The 24,681-nt window shown below is 43.6% G+C and overlaps 1 protein-coding gene across 1 annotated transcript in view; it reads right to left on the reverse strand.

The window, feature by feature from the left end:
- LOC112262891 (rho guanine nucleotide exchange factor 25) overlaps positions 1-24,681 on the reverse strand; it is a 62,156-nt gene extending 37,475 nt beyond the window's left edge. The window contains exon 1 of the mRNA XM_042297023.1: positions 24,269-24,681. Coding sequence (XP_042152957.1) covers positions 24,269-24,362 — 94 coding nt within the window. The 5' untranslated portion in view covers positions 24,363-24,681. The remainder of the gene's footprint in view (positions 1-24,268) is intronic.

A 24,681-nucleotide genomic window follows, 5' to 3' on the forward strand; every position in this document is an offset into this window, starting at 1 on the left:
TCCTGGGTGAAGTGAGCAACTGGGATCATGGTGTTTGTTTGAGATGCTTACTTTACGTAATCAGCCTTTTTCCTTTCAGTGGAGAGGGTGTTTGTGCGTGTGTTTTGAATGGCGGAATGTTTTAGCACCCTACTCCAGGTGACAACAGAGGGTTCTTAAATCCACCTTGACACACCTATCCAGTAAGTTCATCTATACATTCATATGAAGAATGCCACTGTCAACTCCAGCGCAATGCATCATTGCTCTTTAATATTATATATGTGGTGTCTTAAAGATTATATACGGCTGTCATGGTGTTCTTCGGCTTGCAAGCCTCCCTCTTTTTCCTCCAAACATAATGAGGGTCATTATGGCCAAACAGTTCTATTTTTGTTTCATCGGACCAGAGGATATTTCTCCAAAAAGTACGATCTTTGTCCCCATGCGCAGTTGCAAACCTTCAATATGGCGGTTTTGGAGCAGTGGCTTCTTCCTTGCTGAGCAGCCTTTCAGGTTATGTCAATATAGGACTCGTTTAACTGTGGATATAGATACTTTTGTACCTGTTTCCTCCAGCATCTTCACAAGGTCCTTTTTTCTGTTGTACTGGGATTGATTTGCACTTTTCGCACCAAAGTATGTTAATCTCTACGTGGTACGTGGTACCTTCAGACTTTTGGAAATTGCTCCCAAGGATGAACCAGACTTGTAGAGGTCTATCATTTTTTTTTCTGAAGTCTTGGCTAATTTCTTTTGATTTTTCCATGATGTCAATCAAAGAGGCACTGAGTTTGAAGGTAGGCCTTGAAATACATCCACAATTGGAGGTACACCTCCAATTGACTGAAATGATGTCAATTATCCTATCAAAAGCTTCTAAAGCTATGACATAATTTCTGGAATTTTCCAAGCTGTTGAAAGGCACAGTCAACTTAGTGTATGTAAACTTCTGACCCACTGGAATTGTGATACAGTGAATTATAAGTGAAATAATCTGTCTGTAAACTATTGTTGGAAAAATTATTTGTGTCATGCACAAAGTAGATGTCCTAACCGACTTGCCAAAACTATAGTTTGTTAACAAGAAATTTGTGGAGTGGTTGAAAAGTGAGTTTTAATGATTCCAACCTAAGTGTATGTAAACGTTTGACTTCAACTGTACACGTGTAAGGTGACTAGGCATCAGGATATATGGTAAACAGTACTGAAGCAGCAGCGGAAATGATGATTTTTTTGTGCATGTGTGGAGAGTTAGTATAAATGTGTGTGCATGTTATGAGTGTGTTGGAGTGTCAGTGTGCGTGAGTGTGTAGAGTTCTGGGAGTGTGCTTAGAGACACTGAAGACCTTGAAGCTCTCGACCCGCTCCACTGCAACCCCGTCAATGTGGAGGGAGGCGTGCTAGCCCCCCCCCATTTCCTGTAGTCCACAATCAGCTTCTTGGTCTTACTGACGTTGAGAGAGATGTTGTTGTCCAGGCACCACACTGCCAGGTCACTGACCTCCTCCCTGTAGGCTGTCTCATCGTCACCGGTGATCAGGCCTACACTGTTGTGTCATCAGCAAACTTGACGATGGTGTTGGAGTTGTGCGTGGCCATGCAGTCGTGGGTAAACAGGGAGTGCAAGAAGGGACTAAGCACACACCCCTGTGGAGCCACCATGTTGAGGGTCAGCGTAGCGGAGGTGATGTTGCCTACCATCACCATCTGGGGACGGCCCGACAGTAAGTCCAGGATCCAGTTGCAGAGGGAGGGGTCCAATCACAGGGTCCTAAGCTTGGTGCTAATCTTGGAGGGGACAATGGTGTTGAACGCTGAGCTGTAGTCAGTGAACAGCATTTTCACATAGGTATTCCTCTTATCTAGGTGGGTGAGGTCAGTGTGGAGTGCAATTGAGATTGCATCATCTACAGCTCTGTTGGAGCGGTATGCAAATTGGACTTGGTCTAGGGTGTCTGGGATGATGGTGGTGATGTGTACCATAACCTTCCTTTTAAAGCACCTCATGATTACAGATGTGAGTGCTACAGGGCGTTAGTCATTGTGGCATGAAGCTTTAGAGTTCTTAGGAACAGGAATGATGATAGTCAGACTGGGACAAAGAGAGGTTGAACATTTCTGTGAATATGCCTGCCAGCTGATCTGCACATGCTCTGAGAATGCTCCCTGGAATATCGTCTGGCCCGAGGCCTTGCGAATGTTGACCTGATTAAAGGCCTTACTCACGTCGCCCTCGGAGAGTGAGATCACCCAGTCCTCTGGGTCGGTGTGGCCCGCAAGCACGGTATGTGTTGTTATTGTCAAAGCGTGTATAAAATGCATTGAGTTCGTCTGGAATAGAGACATCGTTGGGCAGGTCACGGATGTGTCTTCCTCTGCAATCCGTAATAGACTGTATCCCTTGCCACATACAGCGGGCATCAGAGTGTATGGTGTGTGATTCTACCTTATTCCTATATTGATCATTTGCTCATTTTATGACTCTGCTGAGGGCTACTTGTACTTGTTCCTGTCCTCGGCCTTAGCTTCAGGGTTGTCTGAGATAGCCTTGTGTGTGGTAGCCCTGTCCTTTAGTTTAGTGCCAATTTTTGTGTTAATGCAGGGCTTTTGATTGGGGAAGCAGAGAACCTTTACTGTGGGGACAATATCAGCGATGCATTTCCTTATGAAGCTGGTGTTGGAGGTGGTTAGCTCGTCTATGTTATCGGTGGAGTCTCAGAACATAATCTCCCCTAGCAAAGCAGTCCTGTAGCATAATCTCTGATTATGATGACCATTTATCAACAGAGTGAGTCACGGTTACTGCTTCTGCTTGTTAACAGGAAGCAGGAATATGGACTCATGATCTGATTTGCTGAATGGCGGATGAGGGAGGATCTTGTATGCTTGCTTGTGGGTATAGCAACAGTGGTCTAGGACTTTATTGCCAATAGTGGTGAAAGAGACGTGTTGATGGAAGTTGGGCATCACATGTCTTAATGATGCAAAATTCAAATTGCCGGTGACAAGAAAGGCAGCCTCCGGATGTAAGTTTTCCTGCTTGTTTATAGCCTCGTACAGTTTGTTAAGTGTCAGCTTGTTATATATCTTGTCCTGAGGCGGAATGTATACAGCAGTCATGATAACAACTGAAAACTCCCTCGGAAGGTAGAAGGTTTTGGCTTTTGACCATCAGATTTTCCAAGACAGGTGAACAATGAGTAGAGACTACCACTGCGCTCGATTCAGCACACCATTAGTTGTTGATGAAGAGGCAAACCCCTCCCCCTCTCGATTTCCCTGACTCTATTGTCCTGTCAGCTCGGCGAATAGAGAGTCCATTGAGTTGGATAGCCATGGGGAGTATCTTGTCCGAAAGACATGTTTCAGAAAAGCAGAGAATATTGCAGTTAATCAAGTCCCATTGGTAGCAAATCTGAGTTCGGAGGTCATCCATATTATGATCAAGTGGCTGTACATTGGCCAATAGACTAGAGGGAAGAGGTGGTCGGTTTTCCCTTTGCCTTAATCTCGCCAGGACTCCCCTCTCTTGCCTCTAACGCAGGCGTTTCCTCTTGATACCCCGAAAATTGGATTGTAATTACAGAAAGAGCCCAGGGCAGAGGAGTCTAAATTGAAGCCGGAATTGGGGTAAGTAACTGCCAATCTGATGTTAAAAAGTGATCATCGGTTACAAGAAATGATAGGGGATACATTTTGTGAAAGTAAAGTAAAGGAAACACCAAAGTAGATAAGTTGGGTCGGAGCTCGCAAAACAGCAGCCATCCAGTACGGCACCATCTTATTATTATTACAGTATTACAATACGCTAGGTACGCTCTAGTAAGTGTTTCATTCATCAGAAGCGGTGACCTTTAGCAGTGACGTGCAAAGCCTGAGTGAAGCGAGTGACCGGGTTCATGGTGTTTGTTTGAAATGCTTACGTTATGTAATCAGCCTTTTTCAAACAGAGCAACAGCTGGGATGCCATCCGGATCACAACCGGAATGTCATGAAACTGATGTTTCCGGTCAGTGTGTGTGTTTGTATGTGTCAGAATGTTTCGTACAATACTCAAGGTGTAGACAGAGGAGTCTTATATTCAACTTGGCACACCTATCCAATACGTTCATCTTACATATGAAGTGCCACTGCCAACTCTAGTGCAACACATCAAAATATTGTTCTTTAGTATTATACAGTGCCTTCGGAAAGTTATCAGACCCCTTGACTTTTTCCACATTTTGAAACGTTACAGCCTTTTTCAAAACATTTGATTTATTTTTATCCTTGGCAATCTACACACAATACCCCATAACAACAAAGCGAAAACAGGTTTTTAGAAATGTTTTCAAATATATTAAACATTTTAAACAGAAATGTCTTATTTACATAATTATTCAGACCCTTTGCTATGCGATTCAAAATTGAGCTCAGGTGCATCTTGTTTCCATTGATCATCCATGAGATGTTTCTACAACTTGATTGGAGTCCACCTGTGATAAATTAAATTGATTGGACATGATTTGGAAAGGCATGCACCTGTTTATATAAAGTTCCACAGTTGACAGTGCACGTCAGAGCAAAAACCAAGCCATGAGGTAGAAAAAAAATGTACGTAGAGCTCTGAGACAGGATTGTGTCAAGGCACAGATCTGGGGAAGGGTACCAAAACAATTCTGTAGCATTGAAAGTTTCCAAGAACACAGTGGCCTCCATCATTTTTAAATGGAAGAAGTTTGCAACCACCAAGACTCTTCATGGATCTGGCCTCCAGGCCAAGCTAAGGTGACCAAGAACTCCTCAGTAAAAGGCACACGAAAGCCTGTTTGGAGTTTACCAAAAGGCACCTAAAGACTCTCAGACCATGAGAAACAAGATTCTCTGGTCTGATGAAACCAAGATTGAACCATTTGGCCTGAATGTCAAGTGTCACCTGGCATCATACCTACAGTGAAGCATGGCGGTGGCAGCATCATTCTGTGGGGGTGTTTTTCAGCGGCAGGGACTGGGAGACTAGTCAGGATCGAGGTAAAGATAACTGAGAAAGTACAGAGATCCTTGATGAAAACTTGCGCCAAAGGGCTCAGGACCTCAGATTGGGGCGAAAGTTCACATTTCAACAGGACAACCACCCTAAGCACACAGCCAAGACAATGCAGGAGTGGCTTCGGGACAAGTCTCTGAATGTCCAAGAGTGGCCCAGCCAGAGCTCGAACCTGATCGAACATCTCTGAAGAAACCTGAAAAAAGCTGTGCAGCGATGCTCCCCATCCAACCTGACAGAGCTTAAGAGGATCTGCAGAGAAGAATGGGAGAAACTCCCCAAATACAGGTGTGCCGAGCTAGTAGCGTCATACCCAAGAAGACTCGAGGCTGTAATCGCTGCCAAAGGTGCTTGAACAAGGTACTGAGTAAACGGTATGAATACTTATGTAAATGTAATTCCATATTTTTTATTTTCATAAATTAGCAAACATTTTCTACAAAACAGTTTTTTTTTTTGTCATTATGGGGTATTGTGTGTAGATTGATGAGGGGGAAAAAACTATTTTATAAATTTTAGAATAAGGCTGTAACGTAACAAAATGTGGAAAAAGTCAAGGGGTCTTTCTATATACTTTCTGTATATGTGGTGTTTGTACACTCGGTGTACAAAACATATTGAGTTGCACCCCCCTTTGCCCTCAGAACAGCCTCGATTCATTAGGGCAGGGACTATACAAGGTGTTGAAAGCATTCCACCAGGCCCATGTTGACTCCAATGCTTCCCACAGTTGTGTCAAGTTGGTCTGATGTCCTTTGTGTGGTGGTCAGTCTTGATACACATGGGAAACTGGTTAGTGTGAAAAACCAAGCAGCTTTGCATTTCTTGACACACTCAAATTGGTGCACCTGGCACCTACTAACATACCCCATTCAAAGGCACTTAAATCTTTTGTCTTGCCAGTTCACCCTAAAGTGTCACACCCTGATCTGTTTCACCTGTCTTTGTGCTTGACTCCACCCCCTCCTCAGGTGTCACCCATCTGCCCCTTATCCCCTTTGTATTTATACCAGGGTTCTCTGTTTGTCTGTTGCCAGTTCGTCTTGTCAGGTCTTACCAGCCTGTCTTCCTGTTTCTCAAGTTCTGTTTTTCCCAGTGCTGACCATTTGCCTGCCCTGACCCCGGGCCTGCCTGTCGCCTGTACCTACCTGACCTGAATACAAACCTCTGCCTGTCCTCAACCTGCCCTTTGCCCCGTGTTTATAATAAATGATCTGAGAACTGTACTATCCGCCTCCTGTGTCTGTATCTGGGTCATATCCTGAGTCGTGATATAAAGAAAATGAAAAAGTCCAGGCCCTGATCATAAACAGAGGGCATTATTTGGTGTGTGTCAGAATGTGGTGAAGCAGTGAACACAACATACTGAGTATTGCTTCATCTTGACAATCCATCCAGAGCAGCTGAACCAGGACAACTCCCCTGGTTCCATCTAACTCACAGCAGAGGCTTTCACACTGATGAGAACAGCGAGGGAGTGCCAGCACAACCACACTTTATCACCATCATTTCCTTTTTAGTTACTCTGTATCAGGTTTATTTTTACATTTACCGGAAGTGATGAGCTCATACACGCGCACACACGCACACACGCACACACACCTAATGGGCAATAAGTCTGAGTTTATGTGCTGCAGTAGTTTAGGAGTCGGAGAGATGCTAAATTCACTGGGAGGGCTCTGTGTGTTTCAAAGCACGTTTTGCAAAACATTTCCATAACATACTCAGTCTTTCTCACTTTGTGTTTATAAACAGATCACTAATTTTTGAGCCGAGGGAAGAGAGGATGGAGAGGAAAGAAAGAAAGAAAGAAAATATTGTGTGTGTGATTAACAAAATGAGTGAGCAATTGGGTTGCTTGAGCAAGTTCGAGGAAAAGTCAGTGGCCTGGATAAGTACAAGTACTGCATAAAAATATCACCAGCATTCAATTGAATTGCCAAGAATTTCTTTCAATTGTGACCTATTAAACTGTTAATAGGGGAGACTGGGGTTGGTTGTCAAATGGGTTGGTTTTCAAAGTGCTTATTACTCCCAATCTAGAGGGTTATGTTTAATAATTTAAAGATTAAAATGTGTGAATTATTTGAAAGAACTCATCCACCTGCTCAGTTCCTGTCAGCGTGACAAAATAATGACATGAGTGGAATTTGTGTTTTTCATAGGATAGTATAAACATACACAGTGCCTTCCCAAAGTATTCAGACCCCTTGACTTTTTCCAAATTTTGTTACGCTACAGCCTTATTCTGAAATTGATTATTTTCCTCATCAATCTACACACTATACCCCATAATGACAAAGCAAAAACAGGTTTTTAGAAATTTTGAAAAACATAAATATTAAATTTACATAAGTATTCAGACCCTTTACTCAGTACTTTGTTGAAGCACCTTTTACAGCCTCGAGTCTGCAGCGATTACAGCCTCGTGTCTTCTTGGGTATGACGCTACTAGCTCGGTATACCTGTACTTGGGGAGTTTCTCCCATTCTTCTCTGCAGATACTGTCAAGCTGGGGAGCGTTGCTGCATAACTATTTTCAGGTCTCTCCAGAAATGTTAGATCAGGTTTAAGTCCGAGTTCTTGGCTGTGCCACTCAGGGACATTCAGAGACTTGTCGCGAAGCCACTCCTGCATTGTCTTGGCTGTGTGCTTAGGGTGGTTGTCCTGTTGAAAGGTGAACTTTCGCCCAATCTGAGGTCCTGAGCCCTCTGGCACAGGTTTTTATCAAGGATCTCTATTGTACTTTGCTCCATTCATCTTTCCCCCGATCCTGACTAGTCTACCAGTCTCTGCCGCTGAAAAACATGCCTAAAACATGATTCTGCCATACCGTAGGTATGGTGCCAGGTCTCCTCCATATGTGACGCTTGGCATTCAGGACAAAGAGTTCAATCTTGGTTTCATCAGACCAGAGAATCTTGTTTCTCATTGTCTGAGAGTCTTTAGGTGCCTTTTGGCACACTCCAAGCGGGCTGTCATGTGCCTTTTACAGAGGAGTGGCTTCCGTCTGGCCACTCTACCATAAAGGCCTAATTGGTGGAGTGCTGCAGAGATGGTTGTCATTCTGGAAGGTTCTCCCATCTCCACAGAGGACCTCTAGAGCTCTCTAAGAGTGACCAGTGAGTTCTTGCTCATGTCCCTGACGAGCTCTAGCAAGAGTCTTGGTGGTTCCAAACATTTTCCACTTCCAATGATGGAGGCCACTCTGTTCTTGGGGACCTTCACTGCTGCAGAGATTTTTGGGTAAACTTCCCCAGATGTGTACTTTGACACAATACTGTCTTGGAGCTCTACAGACAATTCCTTCGACCTTATGGCTTGGTTTTTGCTCTGACATGCACTGTCAACTGTGGGACTTCATACAGACAGGTGTGTGCCTTTCCAAATCATGTCCAATCAATTGAATTTACCACAGGTGGACTCCAATCAAGTAGTAGAAACATCTCAAGGATGATCAGTGGAAACAGGATATACAGTTGAAGTCGGAAGTTTACATACACTTAGGTTGGAATCATTAAAACTCGCTTTTCAACCACTTCATACGTTCCTTGTTAACAAACTATAGTTTTGGCAAGTCGGGTTAGGACATCTACTTTGTGCATGACAAAAGTTATTTTTCCAACAATTGTTTACAGACAGATTATTTCACTTATATTTCACTGTATCACAATTCCAGTGGGTCAGAAGTTTACATACACTAAGTTGACTGTGCCTTTAAACAGCTTCGAAAATTCCAGAAAATTATGTCTTGGCTTTAAAAGCTTCTGATAGGCTATATGACACCATTTGAGTCAATTGGAGGTGTACCTGTGGATGTATTTCAAGGCCTACCTTCAAACTCAGTGCCTCTTTGCTTGACATCATGGGAAAATCAACAGATTTCAGCCAAGACCTCAGAAAAAAAATTGTAAACGTCCACAGGTCTGGTTCATCCTTGGGAGCAATTTCCAAATTCCTGAAGGTACCTCGCTCATCTGTACAAACAATAGTATGCACATATAAACACCATGGTACCACGCAGCCGTCATACCGCTCAGGAAGGAGACGCGTTCTGTCTCCTAAAGATTAACGACTTTGGTGCAAAAAGTGCAAATCAATCCCAGAACAACAGCAAAGGACCCTGTGAAGATGCTGGAAGGAGTCCTATATCGACATAACCTGAAAGGAAGAAGCCACTGCTCCAAAACCGCCATATTAAAGCCAGACTATGGTTTACAACTGCACATGGGGACGAAGATCGTACTTTTCTGGAAAATGTCCTCTGGTCTGATGAAACAAAAATAGAACTGTTTGGCCATAATGACCATCGTTATGTTTGACGGAAAGGGGGGGGGGGGGCTTGCAAGCCGAAGAACACCATCCCAATCGTGAAGCACAGGGGTGGCAGCATCATGTTGTGGGGGTGCTTTTGCTGCAGGAGGGACTGGTGCACTTCACAAAATAGATGGCTTCGTGAGGGAGAAAAATTATGTGGATATAGTGATGCAACATCTCAAGACATCAGTCAGGAAGTTAAAGCTTGGTCGCAAATGGGTCTTCCAAATGGACAATGACCCCAAGCATGCTTCCAAAGTTGTGTAAAAATGGCTTAAGGACATCAAAGTCAAGGTATTGGAGTGGCCATCACAAAGCCCTGACCTCAATCCTATAGAAAATGTATGGGCAGAACTGCAAAGCATGTGCGAGCAAGGAGGCCTACAAACCTGTTTCAGTTACACCAGCTCTGTCAGGAGGAATGTGCCAAAATTCACCCAACTTATTGTGGGAAGCTTGTGGAAGGCTACTCAAAATGTTTGACCCAAGTTAAACAATTTAAAGGCAATGCTGCCAAATACTAATTGAGTGTATGTAAACTTCTGACCCACTGGGAATGTGATGAAAGAAATAAAAGCTATAATAAATCCTTCTCTCTACTATTATTTTGACATTTCACATTCTTAAAATAATGTAGTGATCCTAACTGACCTAAGACCGGGAGTTTTTACTAGGATTAAATGTCAGGAATTGTGAAAAACTGAGTTTAAATGTATTTGGCTAAGGTGTATGTAAACTTCCGACTTCAACTGTATGTGTCTTCAGGCCACTACTCTACTACCACATATCTACAATTCAAAATCCATGTGTACGTGTATGTAGAGTGCATTTCTTATCATGTTTATGTGTCTGTGCCTGTGTGTGTGTCTCTTCACAGTCCCCGCTGTATGTTTAAATCTGTTTTTAAAATCGGATTCTACTGCTTGCATCAGTTACCTGATGTGGAATAGAGTTCCATGTAGACATGGCTCTATGTAGTAATGTGCGTCTGCCATAGTCTGTTCTGGACTTTTTGTGAAGAGACGTCTGGTTGATGTTGATGCCTGGCCGACGTAAGGCATTAAGCTCTCTAATAGATCAGTGTTATCTTGGTGGTGCAGAAGTGGATCGTATCAGTCAGAAGTCAGATTGTAACAGCGATGTAGAATATAGAATGTAGATATTCTAAATACATCTGTGAGACGTCTTAACAATTAGCAAACGATGTCTAAACTGCATCTTCCAGATGCATCATGTATACGTCCGTTGGGCAGAGGAATCTGTGCCATCTGGGTTTGTTGCCTCTCTCTCATTTCTTCTGTCTCACACCCACACATTTCTTTCTATTACACCCACATGCATACACACATTTATTCAACTGCCATATGTCGTTCTCAAGGCATTAAATGCTGAATTTTGTTAGGAATATCCTTCCATCAAAAGGCTTCCTAAGACTCTGTATATTATATGGCTTTATTTCCGGTTATAAAAGGAAAAAGCTACAAGCAAACATTGTGACAACCAAGCCCGTACTTTGCAACAAACATTGTGACAACCCACCCCACAATGGGGCTGGTTGTCAAAAGTGGACAGAGTGTGTTTGATGGCTTATAACTCCATGTTGGAATACAATATGAGAATAAAGACGGTCCCCAATTCAACCCAATACCTTTCATTCGTTGAAAAGGGTCTTGTAAGATATACTGGTGCTGAGAACTACACATGAGAGTAAAATGTGTGACAAGCAACACTGGTTTCCCCTACAGATTTTTCCATGATGAAAGGAGGGGACTTGATTTCGCCTTATAAGCTGATGACAAAGAGAGAAAATGCAGTGACATCACTGGGCATTCCCCCCCTATTTATGCACACAAATGATTGCATCTCTGACACTGAGGTCACTGACAGACAACAGCTGCTGAACAATGTTCACATTAACACACAGACAGTCACATTACACTTCCTTAGATGAACTGGGAGAAGGGTGGGGGGATAAAGAGAGAGAGGATGAGAGAGTGAGGGAGAGACAGAGAGAAGGGGAAAGAGAGCGAGAGAGAGAGAGAGACTGGGGAGGGGGAGATAGAGTCTTGAGATTATTAAGAAACACCAGGGGGTTGGGAAGGGAATAGAGGTCAAGGATCAACAGGAAGACACAGAGGAATAGAAAACTACAAGTACGAGGAGAGTGTCCTAAGAGTGGAGGATGGAAAGACAGAGGAGTGCGAGAGTGGAAAGGGTAGAAAGACAGAGGAGAGAGAGAGTGGAAAGGGTAGAAAGACAGAGGAGAGAGAGAGTGGAAAGGGTAGAAAGACAGAGGAGAGAGAGAGTGGAAAGGGTAGAAAGACAGAGGAGAGAGAGAGTGGAAAGGGTAGGAAGGGGGACAGAAAACTCCAAGAAGAGACAAATCGGACCCTAACACTCAGCCATGTCAATAACACACACACAAAATCAGAACCAAACTTACCACGGGACTGAGAGAGAGCTAGGAGTGTGGTGGATAAGGAGAGCCATCCCCCCTCTCTCTCTATCTCTCTCTCAGAGTATACACACTATAATACCATGGTGATGGTGACCTCACTCAGACAGGGTTATTTTAAAACGCCAGGCAGGCAGCGTTAATTATCACTGTCACATTAACACGAGCATTTTCTCACTGTCTGACAGGCTTTATGATAATTACAGTAGAGAGAAATAGGAGCTCATCCAGGAGGAATGGTGGTTGAATACACTGGGATCTCCATCATGGCCTAGAGATGATGCTGTCCTCCTATATTAACTATTAAATTAGTATATTACGACTCCCTCACGACACAATGCATGCTAGAGTTATCCCTCTATAGTATGCGCATAAGTTTACAGTGCCTTCTGGAACTATTCCGACCCCTTGACTCTTTCCACATTTTGCTACCTTACAGCCTTATTCTAAAATGGATTAAATTGTTTTCTTCCCCCCTCTTCAATCTACACACAACACCCCATAATGTCACAGCAAAAACAGGTTTTTAGACATTTTACCAAATGTATCAAATATAAAGAACTAAAATAATATACAGTGCCTTGCGAAAGTATTCGGCCCCCTTGAACTTTGCGACCTTTTGCCACATTTCAGGCTTCAAACATAAAGATATAAAACTGTATTTTTTTGTGAAGAATCAACAACAAGTGGGACACAATCATGAAGTGGAACGACATTTATTGGATATTTCAAACTTTTTTAACAAATCAAAAACGGAAAAATTGGGCGTGCAAAATTATTCAGCCCCCTTAAGTTAATCTTTTGTAGCGCCACCTTTTGCTGCAATTACAGCTGTAAGTCGCTTGGGGTATGTCTCTATCAGTTTTGCACATCGAGAGACTGACATTTTTTCCCATTCCTCCTTGCAAAACAGCTCGAGCTCAGTGAGGTTGGATGGAGAGCATTTGTGAACAGCAGTTTTCAGTTCTTTCCACAGATTCTCGATTGGATTCAGGTCTGGACTTTGACTTGGCCATTCTAACACCTGGATATGTTTATTTTTGAACCATTCCATTGTAGATTTTGCTTTATGTTTTGGATCATTGTCTTGTTGGAAGACAAATCTCCGTCCCAGTCTCAGGTCTTTTGCAGACTCCATCAGGTTTTCTTCCAGAATGGTCCTGTATTTGGCTCTATCCATCTTCCCATCAATTTTAACCATCTTCCCTGTCCCTGCTGAAGAAAAGCATGCCAAAACCATGATGCTGCCACCACCATGTTTGACAGTGGGGATGGTGTGTTCAGGGTGATGGGCTGTGTTGCTTTTACGCCAAACATAACATTTTGCATTGTTGCCAAAAAGTTCAATTTTGGTTTCATCTGATCAGAGCACCTTCTTCCACATGTTTGGTGTGTCTCCCAGGTGGCTTGTGGCAAACTTTAAATGACACTTTTTATGGATATCTTTAAGAAATGGCTTTCTTCTTGCCACTCTTCCATAAAGGCCAGATTTGTGCAATATACGACTGATTGTTGTCCTATGGACAGAGTCTCCCACCTCAGCTGTAGATCTCTGCAGTTCATCCAGAGTGATCATGGGCCTCTTGGCTGCATCTCTGATCAGTCTTCTCCTTGTATGAGCTGAAAGTTTAGAGGGACGGCCAGGTCTTGGTAGATTTGCAGTGGTCTGATACTCCTTCCATTTCAATATTATCGCTTGCACAGTGCTCCTTGGGATGTTTAAAGCTTGGGAAATCTTTTTGTATCCAAATCCGGCTTTAAACTTCTTCACAACAGTATCTCGGACCTGCCTGGTGTGTTCCTTGTTCTTCATGATGCTCTCTGCGCTTTTAACGGACCTCTGAGACTATCACAGTGCAGGTGCATTTATACGGAGACTTGATTACACACAGGTGGATTGTATTTATCATCATTAGTCATTTAGGTCAACATTGGATCATTCAGAGATCCTCACTGAACTTCTGGAGAGAGTTTGCTGCACTGAAAATAAAGGGGCTGAATAATTTTGCACGCCCAATTTTTCAGTTTTTGATTTGTTAAAAAAGTTTGAAATATCCAATAAATGTCGTTCCACTTCATGATTGTGTCCCACTTGTTGTTGATTCTTCACAAAAAAATACAGTTTTATATCTTTATGTTTGAAGCCTGAAATGTGGCAAAAGGTCGCAAAGTTCAAGGGGCCGAATACTTTCGCAAGGCACTGTATATACATACATTTTCAGACCCTTTACTCAGTACTTTGTTGAAGCACCTTGGGCAGCGATTACAGCCTCGAGTCTTCTTGGGTATGTCGCTACAAGCTTGGCACGCCTGTATTTGGAGAGTTTCACATTCTTCTCTGCAGATCCTCTCAAGCTCTGTCAGGTTGGATAGGGAGCGTTGCTGCACCTTGTAAATAAGGTATTCCTGTTTTTTAAATGTTTTTATGCATTTGCTAAAATGTCTAAAAACCTGTTTGGCTTTGTTATTATGGGGTATTGTGTGTTGATTGCCGAGGATTTTATTTATTTAATCCATTTTATATTAAGGCTGTAACATATATATTTTTTGTTTAAAGTCAAGGCGTCTGAATACTTTCCGAAGGCACTAGATGTCCAGTCCCTGTCCAAATGTCTGTCTGTGTGTGTATTTACACACACCTTCGATTTGCAATGTCTCTGTCTCTGCAGCATGGACAGAGCTGCTCTTTAATCGTCCCGTCCCCCACACACACACACTGGGCAATAAGCTCTCTAATAGATCAGTGTTATCTTGGTGGTGCAGAGGTGGATCGTCCCAGTCAGAAGTCAGATTATAACAGCCTGATGTTCTTTACTGCACTACGGCACAGAGCACTTGTTCATATGGCACCTCCCTGCACTTTGATGAATACAACTGTGTCCGTGTCCCTAAAGGCACCCTATTCCTATGGGCCCTGGTCAAAAGTAATGCACTATATAGGGGATAGGGTGCCGTTTGGGACGCAGACCACTTATTTTACAACCTATCACTACCACAATCTAGCCTGTACTGTGAAAGAGACAATTCACTGTCTGTCTGCTGTCTGTCTGTGTTCTCATCATGTGGCTTCAATTACTCTGGATCTATCTCTCCACATGACTAGCTCAATGCTTTTGATGGCTCATAAACCAAGAGAGATGGCCTTATGATGAGAGCAAAGACAAATCGCCCTCTACACTGACGCTAACTGACACTAGACCAAATGTACAATTGTACGCCTACTCATCTGGCCCAGTGTGAGAATAATTTAATATCAAATCAAATTCATTTATAAAGCCCTTCTTACATCAGCTGATGTCACAAAGTGCTGTACAGAAACCCAGCCTAAAACCCCAAACAGCAAGCAATGCAGGTGTAGAAACCCAGCCTAAAACCCCAAACAGCGAGCAATGCAGGTGTAGAAACCCAGACTAAAACCCCAAACAGCGAGCAATGCAGGTGTAGAAACCCAGACTAAAACCCCAAACAGCAAGCAATGCAGGTGTAGAAACCCAGCCTAAAACCCCAAACAGCGAGCAATGCAGGTGTAGAAACCCAGCCTAAAACCCCAAACAGCAAGCAATGCAGGTGTAGAAACCCAGCCTAAAACCCCAAACAGCAAGCAATGCAGGTGTAGAAACCCAGCCTAAAACCCCAAACAGCAAGCAATGCAGGTGTAGAAACCTAGCCTAAATGTCACGAATCCCGCCGAAGATGGTGCCTCTTCCTGTTCGGGCGGCGCTCGGCGGTCGTCGCCCCCGGCCTATTAGCTGCCATCGATTCCCTTTCCTTTTGTTTCTGTTTATTGGGTTTAATTGGGTATACCTGTTTTGAGTTAGTGTTGTTTGTAGGCTATTTAAGGGGACTAGGCCCGCTGGGTATTGTGCGGGCTTGTTCTCTGTTATTTTGGTGTTGGTGTATTAGTTATCTCATTATTTTCCGGACAGTTTTAGTCCTGTGTATTTTGGACGGGTGGTTTCATGCGCCCTAGTTTTGGCATGTCAAAGTCTCCGCTGTCGTTGGAATAAATAGATTCACGTACGATATTACCTGCTCTCTGCGTTTGACTCCTCCACCGCACCATTTATAGAACTCGTAACACTAAAACCCCAAACAGCAAGCAATGCAGGTGCAGAAGCACGGTGGCTAGGAAAAATCTAATCAAAGTTTATTTGTCATGTGCGCCGAATACAACAGATGCTTACTTACAGGCTCTAACCAATAGTGCAAAAAATGTATTAGGTGAACAATAGGTAAGTAAAGAAATAAAACAACAGTAAAAAGACAGGCTATATACACTAGTGAGGCTATGAAAGTAGCGAGGCTACATACAGACAACGGTTAGTCAGGCTGATTGAGGTAGTATGTACATATACAGTAGATATGGTTAAAGTGACTATGCATATATGATGAACAGAGAGTAGCAGTAGCGTAAAAGAGGGGGTTGGCGGGTGGTGGGACACAATGCAGATAGCACGGTTAGCCAATGTGCGGGAGCACTGGTTGGTCCTCCCAATTGAGGTAGTATGTACATGAATGTATAGTTAAAGTGACTATGCATATATGATAAACAGAGAGTAGCAGCAGCGTAAAAAGAGGGGTTGGGGGGGTGCACACAATGCAAATAGTCTGTGTAGCCATTTGATTACCTGTTCAGGAGTCTTATGGCTTGGGGGTAAAAACTGTCGAGAAGCCTTTTTGTCCTAGACTTGGCACTCCGGTACCACTTGCCATGCGGGAGTAGAGAGAACAGTCTTTGACAATTTCTAGGGCCTTCCTCTGACACCACCTGGTGTAGAGGTCCTGGATGGCAGGCAGCTTAGACCCAAATCAAATTTTAGAAGCTGTTTTTCAGTCTCTCGGTCCCCGCTTTGATGCATCTGTACTGACCTCGCCTTCTGAATGATGGTGGGGTGAACAGGCAGTGGCTCGGGTGGTTGTTGTCTTTGATGATCTTTTTGGCCTTCCTGTGACATCGGATGGTGTAGGTGTCCTGGAGGGCAGCTAGTTTGCCCCCGGTGATGCGCTGTGCAGACCTCACTACCCTCTGGAGAGCCTTACGGTTATGGGCGGAGCAGTTGCCGTACCAGGCAGTGATACAGCCCGACAGGATGCTCTCGATTGTGCATCTGTAAAAGCTTGTGAGTGTTTTTGGTGACAAGCCGAATTTCTTCAGCCTCCTGAGGTTGAAGAGGCGCTGCTGCGCCTTCTTCACCACACTGTCTGTATGGGTGGACCATTTCAGTTTGTTTGTGATGTGTACCCAGAGGAACTTAAAACTTGCCACCCTCTCCATTACTGTCCCGTCGATGTGGACCCAGTGATGTACTGGGCCTTACGCACCACCCTCTGTAGTGCCTTGCGGTCGGAAGCCGAGCAATTTCCGTACCAGGCAGTGATGCAACCAGTCAGGATACTCTCGATGTTGCAGCTGTGGAACCTTTTGAGGATCTCAGGACCCATGCCAAATCTTTTTAGTTTCCTGATTGGGAATAGGCTTTGTCGTGTCCTCTTCACGACTGTCTTGGTGTGTTTGGACCATTCTAGCTTGTTGTTGATGTGGACACCAAGGAACTTGAAGCTCTCAACCTGCTCCACTACAGCCCCGTCGATAAGAAGGGGGGCGTGCTCGGTCCTCCTTTTTCTGTAGTCCACAATCATCTCCTTAGTCTTGGTTAATTTGAGGGATAGGTTGTTATTCTGGCACCACTCTGACCTCCTCCCTATAGGCTGTCTCGTCATTTTCGGGGATCAGGCCTACCACTGTTGTGTCATCTGCAACTTAATGATGGTGTTGGAGTCGTGCCTGGCCATGCTGTTGTGGGGGAACAGGGAGTACAGGAGGGGACTGAGCATGCACCCCTGGGGAACTCCAGTTTTGAGAATCAGCGTGGCAGATGTGTTGCTACCTACCCTCACCACCTGGGAGCGGCCCGTCAGGAAGTCCCCGATCCAGTTCCAGAGGGAGGTGTTAAGTTCCAGGATCCTTAGCTTAGTGATGAGCTTTGAGGGTACTATGGTGTTGAATGCTGAGCTGTAGTCAATGAATAGCATTCTCACATAAGTGTTCCTTTTATCCAGGTGGGAAAGGGCAGTGTGGAGTACAATAGATATTGCATCATCTGTGGATCTGTTTGGGCGGGATGCAAATTGGAGTGGGTCTCGAGTTTCTGGGATAATGGTGTTGATGTGAGCCATTACCAACCTTTCAAAGCACTTCATGGCTATGGATGTGAGTGCTACGGGTCTGTAGTCATTTAGGCAGGTTGCCTTTGTGTTCTTGGGCCCAGGGACTATGGGGGTCTGCTTGAAACATGTTGGTATTACAGACCCAATCAGGGACATGTTGAAAATGTCAGTGAAGACACCTGCCAGTTGGTCAGCACATGCCCGGAGCACACGTCCTTGTAATCTGTCTGGCCCCGCAGCCTTGTGTATGTTGACCTGTTTAAAGGTCTTACTCACTCCCTAGAAATATAATTTGTCACACACACAACAATGATAACGTGTACATTTTTTGGGCTGTTGATAAAGTATACATATACAGTTTACCCGGAAAGTATTCAGACCCCTTAACTTTTTGCACATTTTGTTACGTTACAGCCTTATTCTAAAATAGATTCAATTGTTTTCCCCCCCTCGTCACTCTACACGCAAAACCCCATTAAAGACAAAGCAAAAACAGGTTTTTAGACACTTTTGCAAATGTATAAAAAAATTAACACTGAAATATCACATTTACGTAAGGATTCAGACCCTTTATTCAGTACTTTGTTGAAGCACCTTTGGCAGCAATTACACCCTCAAGCCTTCTTGGGTATGACGCTACAAGCTTGGCACACCTGTATTTTAGGTGTTTCTCCCACTCTTCTCTGCAGATACTCTCAAACTCTGTTACTGTAGCTTGGATGGGAGCATTGCTGCACACTTATTTTCAGGTCTCTCCAGAGATGTTCGATCGGGTTCAAGTCCGGGCTCTAGCTAGTTCACTCAAGGGTATTCAGAGACTTGTCCCGAAACCACTCCTGCGTTGTCTTGGCTGTGTGCTTAGGGTGGTTGTCCTGTTGGAAGGTGAACCTTCGCCCCAATCTGAGGTCCTGAGCCCTCTGGCACAGGTTTTCATCAAGGATCTCTCTGTACTTCACTCTGTTCGTCTTTCCCTCAATCCTGACTAGTCTCACAGTCCCTGCTGCTGAAAAACATCCCCACAGCATGATGGTGCCACCACCATGCTTCACCGTAGGGATGGTACCAGGTTTCCTCCAGACGTGACACTTGGCATTCAGGCCAAAGAGTTCAATCTTGATTTCATCAGACCAGAGAATCTTGTTTCTTATGGTCTGAGAGTCTTTAGGTGCCTTTTGGCAAACTCCAAGCGGGCTGTCATGTGCCTTTTACTGAGGAGTGGCTTCCATCTGGCCACTCTACCATAAAGGCCTGATTGGTGGAGTGCTGCAGAGATGGTTGTCCTTCCAGAAGGTTCTACCATCTCCACACAGGAACTCTGGAGCTCGTCAAAGTGACCATCAGGTTCTTGGTCCCTGACCAAGGCCCTTTTCCACCGGTTGCTCAGTTTGGCTGGGCGGCCAGCTCTAGGAAGGGTCTTGGTGGTTCCAAACTTCTTCCATTTAAAAATGATGGAGGCCACTGTGTTCTTGGGGACCTTCAATGCTGCAGACATTTTTTGGTAACCTTTCCCCAGATCTGTGCCTTCACATATTCCTGTCTCAGGATTCCTTCAACCTCATGGCTTGGTTTTTTCACTGACATGCACTGTCAACTGTGGGACCTTATATAGACAGGTGTGTGCCTTTCCAAATCACGTCCAATCAATTGAATTTACCACAGATGGACTCCAATCAAGTTATTGAAACATTTCAAGGATGATCAATGGAAACAGGATGCACCTGCTCAATTTCAAATTTCATAGGAAAAGGTTTGAATTCTTATGTAAATATATATATATATATATATATATATATATATATATATATATATATATATATATATTTTATACATTTGCAAACATTTCTAAAAACCTGTTTTTACATCGTCATTATGGGGTATTGTGTGTAAATTGATGAAAATGTGTATTTAATCCATTTTAGAATAAGGGAAAGGGGGGATAATAAGGCTGTAATGTAACAAAGTATGGAAAAAGTGAAGGTGTCTGAATACTTTCCGAATGCACTGCAGATCATCTCTATACTGACTTGTTAAAAGGTTAACACACGCACCCCAAATAGGTTGTTAGAGTGGCAGTCTGTGTGCATGCATGTGTGCATGTGTGTGTGTGTGTGTTGGTTTTTATTTGAGGATGTGTGCAGGAAGGATGGAGGACTAGACGGATGTAATCCTCAGTCAGCCAGGCAGCAGATCTGCCTCGAGTCTGAGCACCTTTATATTTAGCCAGCGGTAAATTAGGAAATGAATCAAAACAGCACTGGCAGAGAGAGAGAGATTATCTCTACACTGTATAAACACACTTAAACATGTACACACACACACAGCCGTGGTTACAAGAGTAATAACATTTGCCTGGTTACTGTATTAGAAATGAATGTGTCTGCTTTGGCAGGGAGGGAGCTCTGTGACATCTTGAACTCATAGAGAGGAGAGCTCTCCTGTACGGCTCCTTTGCCAGGGCAGGATCCCAGCACTGCTATATGGTGCCAATGGCAGAGCTTTGATGACATGAGAGGACCTCTAGTCAAAAAGAGGAGAGAGTATCACACCGGTCAAAGGTCTATGTTCTATTTAAACTCCAGTAAAGTCCACAGCATACTAATAGACCACAGTGGTCAGCAACCTATTATGTTATTTGCTCCAATAACCAACTGTTTGACGTAAAGATATATGTGCCTCAGAACTGGACGGTTGCCACACCACAGAACCTGTAGCCCCAAAGTTAGAGCACATAAGCATTTTTCTATCCACCAGTCATCAGCTCTGGGCTTCTGTGGACAGAAAATAATGAACATAACATTTCTTCACCAAAGGGGGGGGGTTACGTTTTTTGGAGTGAAGGAATGTAGGCAGAGTGACTCTGTGACTCAAGCGTTTCCATGATCCAATGATCCGAGAGCAGCACATTCCGAGACACTGCAGAGTTCCAGATGCGAGCATATCGCTGACTCTGTGTGTGTCTGTTTAGACCCTCCATCACTGAGCAGAGTCACAGCATCTATGTAAACGCTCCATCCCTGATCAGAGTCACAGCATCTATGTAAACGCTCCATCCCTGATCAGAGTCACAGCATCTATGTAAACGCTCCATCCCTGATCAGAGTCACAGCATCTATGTAAACGCTCCATCCCTGATCAGAGTCACAGCATCTATGTAAACGCTCCATCCCTGATCAGAGTCACAGCATCTATGTAAACGCTCCATCCCTGATCAGAGTCACAGGGCTCTATTTTCGACTGTCTTTAAGGCAGCGCTAGTGTCAAACATTTGCAATTTCGACTTGTACATTTTCCATCCCTTGCACCACGGTTGGAAAGGTGTCAGTGACGTTAGGTAGTCTGTTTAGGAACATCTAGTTATTTACTAAAAAGACTGGTTATTGGTTTTATTTATAATTTTGTTTAAAAAATGCATTTTTCACTTTCCTCTGTTGGACCTAACTGTCAAATCACGGGAATTTGTCAACGGTGCTGAATCCACTTGTAGGCTATTTGACTTTAGTTTGTTTACCTTTCATGTGGCAAACTCACTGCTAGCCATATCAACGGCAATGGTAGGCTATAGCGATATACATTTGGGGGCAGTGAGTGAACATTCCCCCTTTCTCGTTATATTGTATATTTTTCCAGCTCCTGTGAAAAGTTTGGATGTGGCTTAAACCCTCCATATACCTTGTCTTAATATTATAGGACCACGGGAGGAATTATGTTGCCTGTAACTGTATTTAAACATAACCTATTTAAAACAAGTTGTTGTTTCGTTTTATAAGAATTTGATTAGAATTGTTCACCATCTTGCTTATTGACAACGTTTGGCAAGTCCAGAGCTCAGACATAATGCATTTTACAGTAGGTCTATATCAGTGTGAATGCTATGTTTAACTATATATTTCCATATTGAAGCCATGAAATTACTTAGAAAAACGTGGACAGTAAACATGTTTAACATATTAAAAAAATATATGGAATAGGCTTAGATTTTGTTTCTGTAGTCTATTTAACTAACTACTGTAGGCTATAACGAACTAATGCACATAGCATCTCTAAACAACACAGCTGCCAGGAAGCATCTCTAAACAACTCAGCTGCCAGAACAAAATTTGAAACAACTCAATTGGCTAGTTCAGCTATCTGTCAAAAAATAGGCAGATAACTTGATCCTACTGCTACGATTGTATAGGTTTATCTAGCCAGCTAGCTAGCATAGTAGCTAGATAGCTAACACCACAGATGAAAGGATTAGTTATCCTACTCTTTCCTAACAAGCTATCTGCTTAGCTAGTTTGCTTATTGCATGCATGTCCGGGCACGTACACAAGCCTCATTATTAGTGAATTAACTAAACTAACATTTGTAAAAAGGAGTTCAATTTCTGAATACTGCACTTTTCTGTTGGAGAATGAGATCGCTTGCTACTGCTTATTCTCCCAGCTAGATATTCCTCGGCATTCTGCAGTGTTTGTGACTCAGGCGATGAGTGGCGGCTGGCACAACAGCAGCCTTGCTGTGTAGATGGACTATAGGCAAAACCTATAGAGAATGGCTGATAGACTCTAACTAGTGGTTAGAGTGTTGGACTAGTCATCGGAAGGTTGCAAGTTCAAATCCCCGAGCTGAAAAGGTACAAATCTGTCGTTCTGCCCCTGAACAGGCAGTTAACCCACTGTTCCTAGGCCGTCATTGAAAATAAGAATTTGTTCTTAACTGACTTGCCTAGTTAAATAAAGGTAAAATAAAACATTTTAAAATATTATCTCGGACGATTATTGGTCGTTCTCTACTTAAAACTTGTTTATTAATCAAAACAGAGACCTTTCACACCACCACACCAATCATCCCCACTGTGAAATAACAAAAGTATTTCTGACACACCCTCGGATCCTATAGCTCTATCGCTAGATAGATAGTTTGGTTTGTTAAAATAGAGCCCACAGTGTATATGTAAACCCTACAAAAAAAGGGGAGGGGGGGTCAATGTAAATAGTCAGGGTAGACATTTGGTTAACTATTCAGCAGTCTTATGGCTTAGGGGTAGAAGCTGTTAAGGAGCCTTTTGGACCTAGACTTGGCCCTCCGGTTCCGCTTGCTGTGCGGTGGCTGAAGTCTTTGACAATTTTTAGGGCCTTCCTCTGACACCGCCTGGTATAGAGGTCCTGGATGGCAGGAAGCTTGGCCCCAGTAATGTACTGGGCCGTAAGCACTACCCTCTGTAGCACCTTGCGGTTGGATGCCGAGCAGTTGCCATACCAGGCGGTGATGCAACCAGTCAGGATGCTCTCGATGGTGCAGCTGTAGAACCTTTTGAGGATCTGGGGACCCATGCCAAATTTTTTCAGTCTCCTGAGGGGGAATAGGCGTTGTCGTAACCTCTTCACGACTGTCTTGGTGTGTTTGGACTATGATAGTTGTGTGGACACCAAGGAACTTGAAGCCAATAAACTTAAACCCAATAGCTAACTTTATAAATAACCTAACTGATATTCTCTTTAACACTATGTCTAAAATTATATATTTTCACACACTGCACAGCTCACAGCATGCGACTAGCACTGTGTCTCCTGCAAACACCAGAGTAGAGCAAACACATCCAGGACCCAAATGTGTTTCATTTAATTTCCTTTGGAGGAGTTGGAGTCTGAGCAAAGAGCAAAACATCACTATCAATTCTCCTCTACTGTCTCTGCCCGTAGAGAGAGCAGGAGAGAAGAGTACAAAGGAATGAGGAGCCAAGAGTAAGAAGGACAGACAGACTGATACAAAAAGAGAATGAAAGTGTAGGAGAAAGATGGAGAGAATTGACCTCAAAAAGAAAGTGAAGTCATAAGAAGAGCGGTATTCAGATTCCATTGGGTTCAGGGGAGACCGGAGAGACCGGAGGTCACAGAGACCGGAGGTTACACTCAGAGTTGGTGAGTAAAGTTGAGGCTGTAAGAGGTCGCAAATCAGTAGCAGTGCATCAGTAAAAGTGACACACACCATCTCTGTCTCAATATCTGATCACAGAACAACAGCATGGGACAGTGGAGAAGAGTAAGCTACACTTAATGGTGCCCCTTTACTAGTGTTACCTGGCCTGAAAACAGATTGAATATCAACCAACAAACGATTGAGCTCTGCTGATTCTCTTGCATCATCTGATCTCACTTTTATCACTTTTATCTCCTGCCATCCATCTCGGAGGGAAAAACACAGACTTCACGACTGCACAGACCACCTGACGTATAACTGGGAAAGCAAACTAAACTCCCATCTCATCTGAGACCAGTAAAGTGAAGAGAAGTAGCTAGGTTAAAATGATGGACATAATGTAGAGATGTACCAACCTCGGACACGGGCATAGCAGCAGCCACACATGGCCAGCACTTTTCGGAACAAGTGTTGACATCCGCACCCCCGCTGATGGTGACCCCCCTTCATGCTGATTCACTACCGCTTGTCCCGAAAAGTCCAGGGACGGGCATGGCACAGGACACACACACTCACCCACAAATACACAAACGCATTCCTGTGGTAATCCCCAGAAGAGATCAGTATAAAAAAAAATCTGACAATAGGAAAGAAAGCTTGTTCCACTCTCTGTTAAGTCACAAAGCAGGAGGAGGATATCCAAAGACGAGATGTGTAAAAGTGAAAGAGGGAGGGAGGGAGAGAGAGAGACGTGGAGAAACAATATGCTTTCCACGACTCACTGAGCTCTCTCTGTGGTTAGATAGTGGGCTAACATTCTGTATGTGAG

The sequence above is a fragment of the Oncorhynchus tshawytscha genome, linkage group LG02 (assembly GCF_018296145.1).
Source record: "Oncorhynchus tshawytscha isolate Ot180627B linkage group LG02, Otsh_v2.0, whole genome shotgun sequence".
NCBI lineage: Eukaryota > Metazoa > Chordata > Actinopteri > Salmoniformes > Salmonidae > Oncorhynchus > Oncorhynchus tshawytscha.